Source organism: Prunus dulcis, chromosome 7 (assembly GCF_902201215.1).
Source record: "Prunus dulcis chromosome 7, ALMONDv2, whole genome shotgun sequence".
Classification (NCBI taxonomy): Eukaryota; Viridiplantae; Streptophyta; class Magnoliopsida; order Rosales; family Rosaceae; genus Prunus; species Prunus dulcis.
This window is the reverse complement of record NC_047656.1, coordinates 11,941,367-11,955,578: the sequence shown is the minus strand read 5'-3', so window position 1 is coordinate 11,955,578 and position 14,212 is coordinate 11,941,367. Positions and strand designations below refer to the sequence as shown.

The following is a 14,212-nucleotide window of genomic DNA, read 5'->3' as shown; positions in this document are numbered from 1 at the left end:
TGTTAACATATTATTGGTTGAAGAAAAATATAGTAAACCAAATTATACAACAGCGCGTGTAGAGAAAGAACCCTAGACTGTCCCACAGGGATATAAATTTTGACCGATTCATGAAGTCAAGCTAAAGGAGAGAGAATATTTTCTCACACAAGCGCGTAGAAATTTCCAAGCAACTCAAAACTGTCCCTCCTTTCTCCTTTCTCCTTTCACTCGGCTTCTTTTGCTAAACCGTTTGCTCATTTGCCTAACTTCAATTAATCCTATATATAATGAACCTCTTCACGTAAGTGAAAATCAAATTAAGCACAGGACATAACATTTTGAGAGAGAGAGAGAGAGAGAGAGAGAGAGATCAGATGGAGGATTTGCCACCTGGGTTTAGATTCTACCCAACAGAGGAGGAACTGGTTTCGTTTTATTTGCAGAAGAAACTGGAAGGGAGGAGGGAGGACTTGAACCGAGTCATGGACCGAGTCATACCTGTTCTTTACATATACGAGTATAATCCATCGGACCTCCCACGTAATTAAACTTCTCTCTCTGGTGCATCATTTTCTTTTTGAGGTGCAGATATAGGATAGGCTGCATCATTTTAATAACATGAAAAAAAATAATGGAGGTCGCTTATGGAGTTACTCCTCATTGCAATGTCATGATTTTATTTAACTTGTATTTCTGTTTTGTTTATACTTGAATTAATTACTTGGGTTATGTAATAAATTAATAGAGTTTTCGGGAGAGGCCTGCCATGGAGATCCGGAGCAGTGGTTCTTCTTCATCCCAAGACAAGAGAGTGAAGCTCGAGGAGGGAGACCGAGGCGACTCACAACAACTGGGTATTGGAAAGCAACTGGGTCACCGAGTTTTGTTTACTCTTCCAATTCCAATCGAGCCATCGGCCTCAAAAGAACCATGGTTTTCTACAATGGTAGAGCTCCTCATGGAAGGAAAACCGAGTGGAAGATGAATGAATATAAAGCCATTGAAGCTCATCATGCAGATCAAAATCAACCATTGATTGCCTCTTCATCATCGAACACCCCTTCTGCTCCTACGGTACTAATTAATCATATATCTCCAAAATTACTTAATTTGTTTTCGAAACCTAGATATCATATAACTTGTCAAATAATTCTTAATAATTTTGAGCACACAAGATCAAACCTTACATTTAAGTTGTGCATCATAACAACTCGAAAAGACTTGATATATGTATGTTTGTGGTACCGCTTGGACCACAAGGTTTTTAAGCGTGGTACTTGATGGTATACGACATCAATCAAATTACATGTACATAACCTCTCTTTATTATGTTGTAAATGGAATTTTGATGTGTTTCTAATGAAATATCTACCAAATTAAAACTTCATAAACTTAATTATGTTGTTGCTCTAGATTTATTAATTTATGTTGGCATGCATGCAGTTGAGGCAAGAATTCAGTTTGTGCCGAGTGTACAAGAAATCAAAATGCCTGAGGGCATTCGACAGACGACCTCTAGGGGCGGAGATCATGAGCAACCCTAGTTTGAATTTGAATCAAACGGCTGCTGCTCATGAAGGTGCAGGTCATCAGGGTCAGGGTTCAGCATCACATAGCAGGAACCCCCTCATGGGTAGTGATCAGAGAACAAACTCAAGCTCACCAGAGAGTTCTTCCTCAGGAGATCATCATGGCCCTCAACCACCCTCTCAACCTGCAGGTGAAATTGGAACCTTGCCAATGTTCATTGATAATGAAGCACTTTGGGATTTGGAACAATTGATGATCAATAACAATTGGCTTTAAGGAAGAAAATAAGGAGAAGATTAGTTTCACTCAAAATGGAATTGATGATTTGTAGAGTTTAACCAAGTTATAAGATAGTTGTATTACTTTTTGTACTAGAGTTGTGGAGAAAATGCCTAATCTTGTTGTGTTAGACTTGTAGCTTCAAGTGGTACATGTAAGGCCAAAGTTTGAAGTACATCTCTTGATATTTCCTTTGTAACAAATAACTATAAGTTTCTTTGCCCACTGTACTTTCATATGTATTATGTATGTTTCTTGGATTATATGAATCTTGAGATTTTGCAGAAGTGGAGAATAGTTTTTTGTTGGTAAAATGGTGAGAAGTAGTAATTCATATGAACTTTTTATATCAAGTACTGCACAAATGATCTAAAAGTTCATTGTAAATAATTAATAAATAAAAAAAAGAAAAGTTTGATGCACATTTTTCTTTTTATTCGGAAACACAGAAGTTATGGTTCTGATTCAGAAGAGATCTTAAGTCATAATCTAACTCCTTCAGCAAAATAAAAACTAAACGTCGTCACTAAACTAATTGATCATTAAAAATCATGTTTTCTCCTGAGGTTTTTAAATAATGTGTCTGAATATGAGATATGTTTATAGATCAACTAATATGAATGATTGGGATGCATTGACAAAAGAAATTTCCTACTCGAAAATATTTACATCATCGTCATCATCATGCATGTGAAGTTACTATCACACATAAATCATTTCCAAATGTAGTCAAATACTATACATATTTCATGCACAAGAAAGATTTTTGTATTTCTTTAATTTGGTGAGGGAATTACGTCATATGTTCGACCATTACACACAAACAAGAAAGATTTTTGTATTTAGATTGAACCAACACAGGGCCGTGTGGACTCGAAACACAATAAAATTCTCTGATTGGTGTATGTGGCCGTACAAGTGATGTCATCCACCTGCCGAGTTGAAGAATTTCTCCATAATTAAAAGGGAGATTCACTATTATACCCAATATGGGGGCCCAAATTATAAAAATACCCTATATAAAATGGACTTTAGAAACACACCCAAAATCCATTTACAACATAACAAAAAAGCTTTTAACTTCTTATAAATTACAAAACTGCCATCAATTTCTTAAAACAAGCCCAACCCCAAAATCTCATAAAAATACCCAAAGCACTCAATAGGGCATCAAAGTAATTTAATAATCAATATTAAATTCTATAAGGCTAGCTATCATTTTTTGAGTTTTTTTTGGGTTTGTTTTTAGGAATTCAATTGTGTAGGGTTTATTTATAATATTAGTGCTAGAAATGGGTATATCACTAAATATCTCTAATTAAAAAGGCGGTGGGGCGAATTCTTTGGTTACCAATCAATCAAATCACCTTTTGGGTGACGACTAGTGAGAAATTCGTATGAACTTTACCTACTTCATATACACTTGTATGCATGAGACGTTGGTGTTGATGTTGATGAGATGTCGACAGCAGTAATCTTTGGCCTTTGTATTTTCTTTCTCATCATGGAAAAGAAAACACTAAATTGAGTTTTGCAAAAGAAAACATCTTGGAAATTCCTAGGTGTGAAAATACTTGATTATTTTCTTTCTCGTCATCATTATGTGCCGAGAAGAATGTGGTCTTCCACGTGCAAACTGGAGGAGGTCAGCCATAGCAAAGTCCTAAAAACGTTGCTTCGTCTGTTTCTTGTGTGTCTGCGAACTGAAATAGTATACACGTTTAGTCAGAAACACGCATGAACCGCAACATGACTTTGTTCATTCTTTTTTCTCCAAAATTTAAGTGATCATTATTTCTTCACCAAGAAAAAAAAAACCATACACGTATGTCAGTTTTTCTATGAAAAGGACGTTCCTTATCGAAAGAAATGTATACATATTTGTTTTAGGATTATACATAATATGCATTTCCCACATCTAAACCGCCTAGATTTTAGGTCATCATCCTTCAATGATTTTTCTGTAAAAACACACACTACAAAAAAAAGTGGCAACAATTACCATTATTTGGTGACATTTATTAGGGTGATTAAAGACTTTTTTTGGTAGTGACATTCATATCGAAAGTGTTTGATCATCTAAAAACATGCAAAAAACCATAATTTTTTGGATAAAATGAAATGAAAATGTGGATAATTAAATGGCTAAGCTATTTTCTGATTTAGCTGATTTTTTGCATAAATAATCCACGGAACAACCTCCTTAAAACTAAATTGGTGTTTGGTAAGCCGCTATAACGATTATACTTTTCTGCATGACTTTCGGTCTATTGTATGGATGGATCAGATTCATTGTTATCTATATATATAAAGCAAAAGGCAGAGAATAGTGAAACATTCAAAATACCAGAAAATGTCCTTGGTTAATTCAAACATTAAGGATTGAAATTATTAATTAAATGAGGATAATATGGTAAATTCACATTTTTTTCATATAAAAAAATTAAAATTAAAAACAAAATCATATAACATGTCATATTTTTATAGAACATAACTACCCATGTTATATTTTCTTAACTCTAAAATAAAATAAAAAAAGAAAAAAAAAAAACCAATTGACACATGCGTGAGCGTGTGTCAAGAGACTAGTATTTATTAAAATCCTACTTTGTTTCTCCCCCGCCCCCCTCTCTCAAGTAGTTTTATTAAATTCTTCTACATTAGATGGGTACATATACTTGACCAATATGTATTATTTATTAAGCAATAATGATATATACGACTTTAAAATATGACAGCACAAACGCTTACCGACCAAAGTCTTGGTTTAAACCATGACTAGGTCATCATCCTTGATATATCTAGGATCCTGTCGCTTCATAAGAAACAATAAAAAGCAGAAAGTAGAACGTAAAAAATGATTTTGTTGCTGCAACATAATTTGTTTAATTTTTGAAACAGTTCAAGTTCTATTGCATGATAGGAGGGTTAATGTCTTTACAGACACAAGGACATATAGTAGCATTATAATTATTTAATTCTCTTTATTAAACAAAAATTAATGATGTAATGAACACTTTTAATTGATAAAAGAAGAATTTTAGATTTAGGAACAGTCTACAATGACAAATCTATGTACTTTCTGTAACATTTGCTTTCTTGGGTATAAACGATTGGAAGATGATAATTTACACAAATATTTATTGGGTGTATGAGATTTTGAACCTCTGTCGATGGAGATGGAGGTGGAGAACTCAACCAATTGAGTTCGTCCTCATTGGCTTTAGTAACCAATCTTAGGTTCTAGATCCAAAAATAAAACAAAGATGAAGAAGAAGAAACGTCAGGTTTATGTTTTTTGTTTTTAGTTTTTAGTTTTTTTGTGGGCATGGATCAGATTTTGGCCAGATTTTTGTCCGGCATCCAGTGCCGTTCATTTTTGTAGCATAAGACAAGACAGTGGACGTCCAACTAAGTCCCTTGCAAGTTGCAAAGACCTACAAATCAGCCCATGGCTACAACCTGGCCCAAATGTCAGAGCTGAAAAGTCCCATTTTATGGGAGTGTCCTGTATATATGGCATTTAGATGATGTCTAATCTTGTAATAGTCAAATTAGACTAACCAATTTAATCCAACAATTAAGACATAAGGCCTCACCAAAGCCCCTCACTACAGAATTCTTGGAGCTGAAAATCACAACAAGCCATAGGGCTTTTATGAAAAGTCAATACCCAAGTGGGTGGGTGCTTTGTGAATAGAATATTTTTCTTATATGGCTTCGTTTTACTTGAGTTTTAGTTTCTGAAAAGTAATACAGGTTAAGGGGGAAAATAGGTTATTTTATGCAAGTTATACTGCGAAGGAAATTAAGGGGGTGTTTGGTATCAAAATCAAGTATTGAACTTAAAAAAAGTTGATTTTTCTTAGGAGTTGTGAAATACGCTTTTTAATATTCAAAAACTTATTTGGTATGTAACTTGAACATTGTTTCTTAAAAAACAGAGATTTTTTTTTTCCTTCTACTTTCAAGCATTTGAGCATTTTTGAGTTTGGATTTTCTAAACCGGACATACCAAACATATTTTCTGGATTTTAGACTCAAACTTTGTATTAAAATTTAGATTCAAATAGAATACCAAACATGCCCCAAAATTCCAACTCAAAAACCAATTGGAAATTGGGAGGGTGATACAACTTCTTATAAGCCCTGGCAAGATTTCCTAACTCTGAGAGAATTTCTTCACATCCTCGTAGCCATGTCGAATATTATTTTTCCCTCTCTTCCATCTGATCTGAACTGGTATCATCAACTTCATAAAAGAGATGCATAGTATTTAACGATCAAAATTCTAGTTAAATTATATTACATAGCAAATACTACTATCACAAAAAGCAATCCCACATTAACCAGAAACCTAATGTCCTGCCCAAATGGGTTAAAAGGGCAAATTAATCAAGATGCCTTTGAACATATTACAAACTGATAAAAAAAAAATTGTCTTTGAACATTAGATATAGAACACATTTACAAAAGGGAAGAGTCTCTATCCTTTTCCATTGTATGCATATCACACTTCATGCAGGTGTTTACATTACATAATTGTTGGCCCCAATGATTGCCTGTCAGTAGTAGATAAGAAGCTAGGTTTTTTATGTTCATCACCACTCATCTTCGAGGCTGGCACGGTGGAAGCACAAGACAGTGCAGACAAATATGAGGAATGAAAAGAATTCAATCCACATAGCAGATGTCTCAATCATATGAGCATGCCTAAGGATAATAGGAATGGCTATGCTCCCCACAGTTGATGCTCCAGTCAAGAATTTAGCAGCATTTACCCACCTGCAATATAATAATTTTATTTAATCTAAGAATATGACCCGAAAAGAAAAAGAGAAAGCCAACAAGGAAGCTGTTAATGTAATTTTGAATTATAGAGGTTCTTCGCAAACTCAGTTTACAAGTTACAAAAGTTCCATAGGCTGGTTGTCAACTTGTCACAACTATTTAACGGTAAAATCACAATTACATACATAACTACTTATTGCTCTGTTTTGTGACCCTAAAAAGGAGCAATATTTTTTAAGTTTGGCCCTTCTCTCAGCGATATTCCAATGTGTACCTTTTCACTTGTTCTATTCCAGCTAGAGTTGAATTTCTTGAATGGGCTATATGTCCCTTGGCAGTGTTGGAAAATCACAACCCCCTTTAATACTGAGGTTCTTCCTTTGTGTACATTAATAGCCCCATTTGTTCATTTTGAAGCATAACAGTACCCCAAAAAATTGATTTTATAGAAAGCTAAAATTTATGGTGTTAATTTAAAAAATAAATTAAGTCTTTCTTAGGGACAGTAACTATCGAAACGAATTGAACCAATGACTCAATCCTGAGGTATTCAGAATATCATCCAAACCATGGCAGTGATCTTAAAAAACTTGGTTATATCCAGTTGTGAGTTCCGACAAAAAGGCTGACAAATAAATTGGTGCATGGCACACAAGTATCTTGACATTATTAAAAAAAAATACGGGATGTCTATAATGAATGAAAAATTATAGAAATACCAGGTATATATAAGAGGGTTACATTATAGATGAAATTTTTGGTAAGTAAAAGTGCTTAGAAAATACTCACCCATCACTTTCTCTGCTAAGCAAAAACTGAGTAGAACCACCACCAAAGAATAAGCAAGGCATGGGTACGAGCACGTACATGAGAGCTACAACAACAATCGAAATTTCAATAATTCGATGCTCAAACCAACCCTAAATACCAAGTAGAATAAGAAACTTATATTAGCTACTCTCACCAGATAACATTGGCCACCAATTGTTGTATAATGCACAAGCCTGCCACACATTAAAAAAAAAAAAAAAAACAGTAAGTGAGTAAGCATAAAAGATATTTGAAATCCAAACCCCCAATCTGGTGATGTATCACCAGGCAGTATTATTAATATCACAAAGGATACAAAAGCCCCTTTCAAATGCAGAAGGCAACCTGAATAACACCCTTTTAGTAGGGTTCTAGATTTTGTCTTGGTAGTAAGCTACAATATCAACAAAAGAAAAAGAAGAAAAAAACATCTAATCCGCAAAAGAACAATTGAATACTATAATTAAAAAGCAATGCATAAATGACTCCTACTCACTTTGACATCATTAAACACATCCTAGGAATGAATGTACAAAATCCTCCAATTTCCAATGTCCACAAGTAACCAGAAGAATACTCATTAAAACTGAACCCTAACTTTCTTGCAGGAAAATAGCCCAGTTTGTAGCTTTAACTTTTCTTATGCAGTGGGTTTTTCCAAAAAAAAAAGAAAAAAAAGAAAAAAAAAGAAGAAGAAGTCATATATGCCAACTGCTTCAATAATTTCACTGTTTAAAAGCTCAATTGAACTTGAAAAATATATCTCAGAAATGTTTGGTTCAAAATGTTTGCAAGATTCATCACAGTGAGAAGAGCACCTTCTTTTCTTTTTTTGATAAGTACAAAATTTACTGACATGCGCCAAGAACAACAACCCATGCAACATAAGCACACACAATTAACAGAATAAATAAACAACGCGTGAAGAAAAGGATGAAAAGAAGTGCCATCGTCAAAAATAACAAAGTGAATGCACTAGACGAGAAAACAACCATAACGCCTGATTTTCATAAAGTAAGATGATTCATGAAGATAAACGCATGCGCATGTGCCTTATTCTTGATGCATCTGGCATATTTGCAAGACAGACTATGTATGGCATAACATAATACTGGGATATAATTACAATTGAACAAGCATATATATGAGCATCTGTTCGAGTAAAAGGGCACAAAACTTTCAAAACGTAATTATAAAGCATTTACTATACAAAAAACAACACATGATTTAAAGCAAAAGGAAACTGCAAAATATTCCAAACCACTACAAACATTCAAACCATACCAGGATCTGTAGCAAGATGCTTGCTGAAAACATAAAAGCAAGTCCTGCAAGACTGTACACGAAGAAATTCATCGTTAGAAGTCTGTTTGAGATAAGCTGCATAACAGGGCTAAGATCACAGAACTAAATTCCTACTTACACTGCAAAGAACACGACCGGTCAACAACACACAGAGCAACAATGCACCAAAAACAAAAAGGATTAGTACTCAATGCCATCAAAATATGAGTGAAGGTTCAATAATAAACACAATTACATAACTTATCTTATATATAGTCACAGGAATTGATGCTCGACGCATACAATGCAACCCTTTCACAATCTGTGAACTAATGCCCCCAATTTACACATAGTAATCGTGCATGAAATTCGAGCTCCCCAATTAACGTTACCGAAATAGTAAGTTGCCACTAAAATCAAATTGATACGATTAACCATTTCTTATTTTAGACACACACACACACAAAAAAAAAAACAAAAAAAAAACCATTTCTTATAAGATATCATATCGGAAACATACATAGAATTTTAAGTTTTGATTTATAAAAAAAGTTCTGATTAAGATAAGCATTCAAACAGGGGTGTTTGAAATCATAAAATATGATTGTAATTTGTACTAAAAAGAATCAACTACACGAAACCCTAATTAATTGAGCACAATTCCAGAATGTTCAGCTCTCAAGCCCACACGATTCCAGTTCTCCAATTTTTGCAGTGGGGAATTGGAACAAGAGAAAAGGCTTATCTCAGTTTTTTTGATATTATTCAACGAAATTCTGCACACACAAAATTCGTCACCCAGCCAAAACCAAAATTGATTTGAAAAGAATCGAAGATTTGAGATATATGAAGAGAAGAAAAAAAGAAAAAAAAGAAAAAAAGGGAAAAAGGGAAACATTAAGAATTGTACCTTCAATGGTCATCGCCATCGAAGAAACGAGAGCTCTCTTTGTTGGTAGTGACGCCGGAGGAAGGTTCGTGTTCGCTGATCGCGACGGAAGAAGCAAAACGATGAGCTTGCGAAATTGCAGAAGTGTAGGTGGTCCTCGATTGGTCTTCGGTTCAAATAAAACTAAAATTTTAATCAAAGTGGACTCTGGTTCTTATTGCCGGGTAACCCTTTGCGGCAGTAAACTGTAAAAGGTAAGAACTCCAACTACTTTACTTTTTTTTTGGGAAGGGGGGGTGGTGTGTGGGGTTGTTTGGTTTTATGTTTTGATAAACTTTTATTTATTTACTTTTTAACATTGGAAAATGGAAGTAAGAATGTAAAATACATGTTGGTGAATGAATCGATAAAACTATTTTTACATTGTAAACTAGGTTACCAATAAAGATGAGATCCATATGAATAACAATTGTTCCTATGATGTTTGAGGTTGTTTATTAATTAAACGAAAACAAAATGAGATCTTCCATAATTATAGAGAACTTAGGCTACATTTGATTCGCGGAAAAGATTTGATGGAAAATAATTTTCTATATTTTTTCTCAAGGGATGAGAAATGAAAGATTCATTTCCAATGTTTGGTAATGCTGAGAAAGTAATCAGGATATACCACTTTATTTCATTTCACATAAAATGCATTCTTTTTTTATTTGATTTAATTTGGTATAAATGAAAATTTATACAAACTTTGTTTTCCATTCATATTCTAAACAAACATGGGAAATGAAATAAAGTGATATTTTTCGGTTACTTTCTTAGCATTACCAAACGTGGGAAATGAATCTTCCATTCTCATCTCTTGTAGAATGACATGGGAAGTGATTTCCCCTCAAATTTGTTCAATGAACCAAACAGGGCTTTAACATAATGATTTTGAAAAAATAAAAGAAGAAAAATATAACAAAATTTGTCGCGTGTTAATGTCGTACTTAAGAAAAATTTACATTGATCAACTACCTAATTGTGCCGGTCAGTCAACATTCACATCAAGATAAGAAGTTCATACTCAAAAAAAATTTACATGGATCAACTACTTAATTGTGCATGTCAGTCAACATTCACATCAAGATAAAAAGTTCATACTTAATAAAAATTTACACGATACAAAACTTCATTGTGGTATTGGTCGATGAGCATTTTGACCATTTCCATTGTCACACGAAAATTGTATTTTACAAATATCTCCCAGTTAAATTAGTTCCCATTTCTCCTTTCAACTCTTAATTATACAACTCTAAATATACCATTGCCCATGAAATTGCCAATGATACTATTATATATATTTTTTTCATGAACCTTGTAATTTCTAAACCTTCAAGACCTGCAACTTATTCAAGAAGGCAATAGCAATCCAATCCACCTCCACAGCAGACCAACGCACTTGGTTAATCTGAGCCGTCGCTCCATACCACATCTCTGGCTCCACATTTCCACCACCGTCCGATTGAACCCCAGGTTTGACCACCTCCCAAATCATAGCCCTTGAATCATCACTCACAGAACATATCTGGTGGCCCATACCTGGGGACCAGGAAATGGCGTTCACACTGGATCCGTGCTTTTTAAGCTCCATGAGAGGAGCTGTAGGAAATCTGATGTCCAATATCACGACTTTGTTGCTGTCCATGCCCACTGTGGCAATGAATCTCGGGTCTTGCTTGTTCCATTCCAGCCTCAGCAAGGACCCATCTTGAGATGGGTTTTCATACACTATGGTTGATCTATTGAAAAAATTTGTAGAAAATTATTGTATTTATTAGTAATGCGATCAGTAAATGTGATACAAATAACATCATTCTACTACAATAAATCAAATGCAAATATAGGTTAAGAAAGACAAATTATACCCCACCAAAATTGACTTTTCTCTTCCTTATAATAGTAGAACTTCATCACAAGACTTATGAATCAGAAGGCTCAAAATTTTGTACTGTAATAGTAGGCTAAATGGAACTGTATAGGGGCTTACTCTCATGTAACGGAAATATCACTTTTTGTTATTTCTGGTCAATAACGCAATGACACGTATGATAACTTTTTCAAATGCCATTGTGTTATTGATCGAGAATAACAAAACAGTGATTTTCCTATTACAAGTAAGGTTTTTAGCCACACTTGACCTCATGTAGGTCAGCTCCTGAATCAGAAGTACGTTGAACTCAACTACAGACTTCTTATCAACTAGGCAACTAAAACTAGGTCTAGTAGTATTTCTCATTCAATTACCCCAAATTAAAAAATGTCTCACGTTGGATTCCCTCTCAAAACAAATACGGAATAAAAGACTTGAGTTTTCAGTCTGAAAAAATTGCACGCAAAGTAAAATTTTGAATTAACCCTTACCTCTCTTTGTCCCTCAAATCAAAGACCCTGACAGTGCCATCCCCAGAAGCTGAGGCAAATACATTGAAGCCACCCCAAGAAATGTCATACACTTCTTTATCATGAGCCACCAACTGAGTGTCCACAGCTTCCCTCTCAATGTCCCAAATTGTGCATGTAGTGTCCACACTAGACGTGGCCACACGCTTAGTGTCACACTCAGCCCAATCAAAAGATGTTATAGCCGAATTAAATTCACTGCTACTGTTCCCATTGAGCAGGGACTTGAGCTCAATTCTGTCATCATGGATCTCCCATAGCCTCAAGTAGTCGCCGGACGTGGCCATCAGGTCGGGGTTTGAAGGGTCCTTGGAGGGGAAGAACATGAGGTTGGTGGGTGCGTAAGGGTGGTCGAAAATTAGGCGGTTATCAGTAGCAAAATCGGAGGTGTCCCGGTTGAATTGGACTAGCTCAACCTTATTGCTGTAGTCTTCAATGAAGCTGCCTATGGCAAGGCGTGAGGGCTTGTCATGACGGACTGACCAAGCTAAGGAGTAGATTGGCCACTGGCTTATGTAGGTGTACACTCCTGCTCTTTTCTCTGCTGGGCTTTGCATGCTTGGAATAATTGAAATTTGTGTAATTTCTCTCGAGCTGCTTGGTGATTTTAGTGTCAAATGTCAATAATGTACAACTTTTAAAATTTTTTTTTTTAATACAAAAGATATTCAATTTTCATATAATATAAATTACAGAGAAGAGAATTCGAATTCGAGTGTATAGTGAGGAGCATATCCATTTTAACTAACTTGACCATATGTGCAAGTTATATACATGCAGTATTAAAAAGACAAAACATACATGTGAAAAAAAAAAAGAAGCTCTATGATCTTCTAGCTAGGTGCCTACACTTTGATTTATAAAAAAGAAAAGGAGATGGCGGTCATCTCCATAAATAAAGTAAAATAAAAATAAAAAGGAAGGGTAGGCGCTTATCACCGTATTCTGTTATACCTAATCAAGGTTGACTATCAAAATCTCTATATAAAACCGATTTTCTGGAAAGGGTAATGTACTTACAAATTGTGCAGCAGTATCCATTAGACCAAGATGCAAAAGCTCTTTGACTATGATGAGAACTCATTACCACCAAAATAAAAAAATAAAAAGAAGAAGAAAAAGATTGACTCATTGATGAGAACTCTTCATCTTGGTTTTGTATACTTATTTTGATAATAATATTGTTCCATTATTCCATCCACAACAAATGCAGAGTCCTACAGTTAACTATCAAAAAACTACCCAGAAAAAAAAAAAAAGATCAGAAAAGAAAAGGGTGTGAACAAAGTTTGAAAACCATCCAATATTAGGGAAGAGAGAGAGAGAGAGAGAGAGAGAGAGAGACTTACATTGGTGAAAACTCAAGAAGTTTCAGTGGTTATGGGCTGCTTCCAGAGCATGAGACATAAATACATAAGGAGGAGGGAGATGAAGAATTTGAGCTTTATGGTGGTAGTTATGAAAGTTGAGGGGGCTATATATAAAAATAGAAATATATATTATTATGAAAAAATAAATATATATGAAAGTAGGGGAGACAGCAGAAATCAGAAGAAGAGAATGGAAGGTGAGGGCGTGAAAGCTAATAGCCAGTCAATATATATGAAGAGAAGATAAGGTTTGGTTATTTTATTTTCATTTCATTTATACTCTTTCAAACCCCTTTTAATAACATGAACCACCAAACTACTCAATTGTGACTTTTTTGACCACGATTTCCATTTCAAAAAATTATATTACCAAATTTAGTTATTTATTTTTCTTATTTGGATGCAACAATGATGGTGTCCAAATTTCTTCTAACAAAATTGCACAATAACGGTGTACAAATATTCAGTGAGTACCTTGAAACTTCGAACCTATGCGCCTGTATGCATGCTTTGATTTTCTGAGAGCCCCGCTATTGGTACTAGCTGGTGTTTTTGTAATTTTTCTTTGAAGTTTTGGCTTCCACGATCGGCACCAAACACAAAAAGAAAAAGACAACGTGTTTTTTGTTTTCGTTTTTCCAAATTTGTCGTTACTAAAATGGCCGACCCGAAATAGTATTCCATTTTTACTGTAACATGAATTAATTACTTTTCTCCATGATGATGCAAATGGTCTCACCCATGTGATAGGAAATATACAAATATATATAATGCAAAGTAGTCTTCCTTCAACTTCCAAATTGTAAATTTGCTTTCTTGTTGGAATGTTTGTCAA

At 34.5% G+C, this 14,212-nt stretch overlaps 3 protein-coding genes across 4 annotated transcripts; 1 reads left to right on the top strand and 2 right to left on the bottom strand.

The window, feature by feature from the left end:
• The first annotated feature begins 318 nt into the window (after positions 1 to 318).
• LOC117634995 (NAC domain-containing protein 90-like) lies at positions 319 to 2,075 on the top strand. The gene is made up of 3 exons (XM_034369308.1): positions 319 to 522; positions 728 to 1,056; positions 1,426 to 2,075. Exons 1-3 carry the CDS (start codon positions 357 to 359, stop codon positions 1,786 to 1,788), a joined length of 858 nt encoding a protein of 285 aa, XP_034225199.1. The 5' UTR covers positions 319 to 356; the 3' UTR covers positions 1,789 to 2,075.
• Positions 2,076 to 6,039: 3,964 nt separating this feature from the next.
• LOC117633818 (vacuolar protein sorting-associated protein 55 homolog) lies at positions 6,040 to 9,755 on the bottom strand. Of its 2 annotated transcripts, none has more exons than XM_034367615.1 (5): positions 9,587 to 9,755; positions 8,677 to 8,728; positions 7,547 to 7,586; positions 7,372 to 7,456; positions 6,040 to 6,576 (listed from the first exon to the last, which is right to left on the bottom strand). In XM_034367615.1, the coding sequence occupies exons 2-5, from the start codon at positions 8,707 to 8,709 to the stop codon at positions 6,393 to 6,395; spliced, it is 342 nt and encodes a 113-aa protein (XP_034223506.1). In that variant the 5' UTR covers positions 8,710 to 8,728; positions 9,587 to 9,755; the 3' UTR covers positions 6,040 to 6,392. The 2 variants fall into 2 exon arrangements, with proteins under 2 accessions (XP_034223506.1, XP_034223507.1); XM_034367616.1 differs by lacking the exon at positions 9,587 to 9,755 and adding an exon at positions 8,816 to 9,546.
• A 977-nt stretch (positions 9,756 to 10,732) lies between these two features.
• On the bottom strand, positions 10,733 to 13,535 carry LOC117633814 (WD repeat-containing protein LWD1-like). Its single transcript, XM_034367610.1, has 3 exons — positions 13,357 to 13,535; positions 11,969 to 12,601; positions 10,733 to 11,346 (listed from the first exon to the last, which is right to left on the bottom strand). Exons 2-3 carry the CDS (start codon positions 12,562 to 12,564, stop codon positions 10,932 to 10,934), a joined length of 1,011 nt encoding a protein of 336 aa, XP_034223501.1. The 5' UTR covers positions 12,565 to 12,601; positions 13,357 to 13,535; the 3' UTR covers positions 10,733 to 10,931.
• Between the last annotated feature and the right edge of the window lie 677 nt (positions 13,536 to 14,212).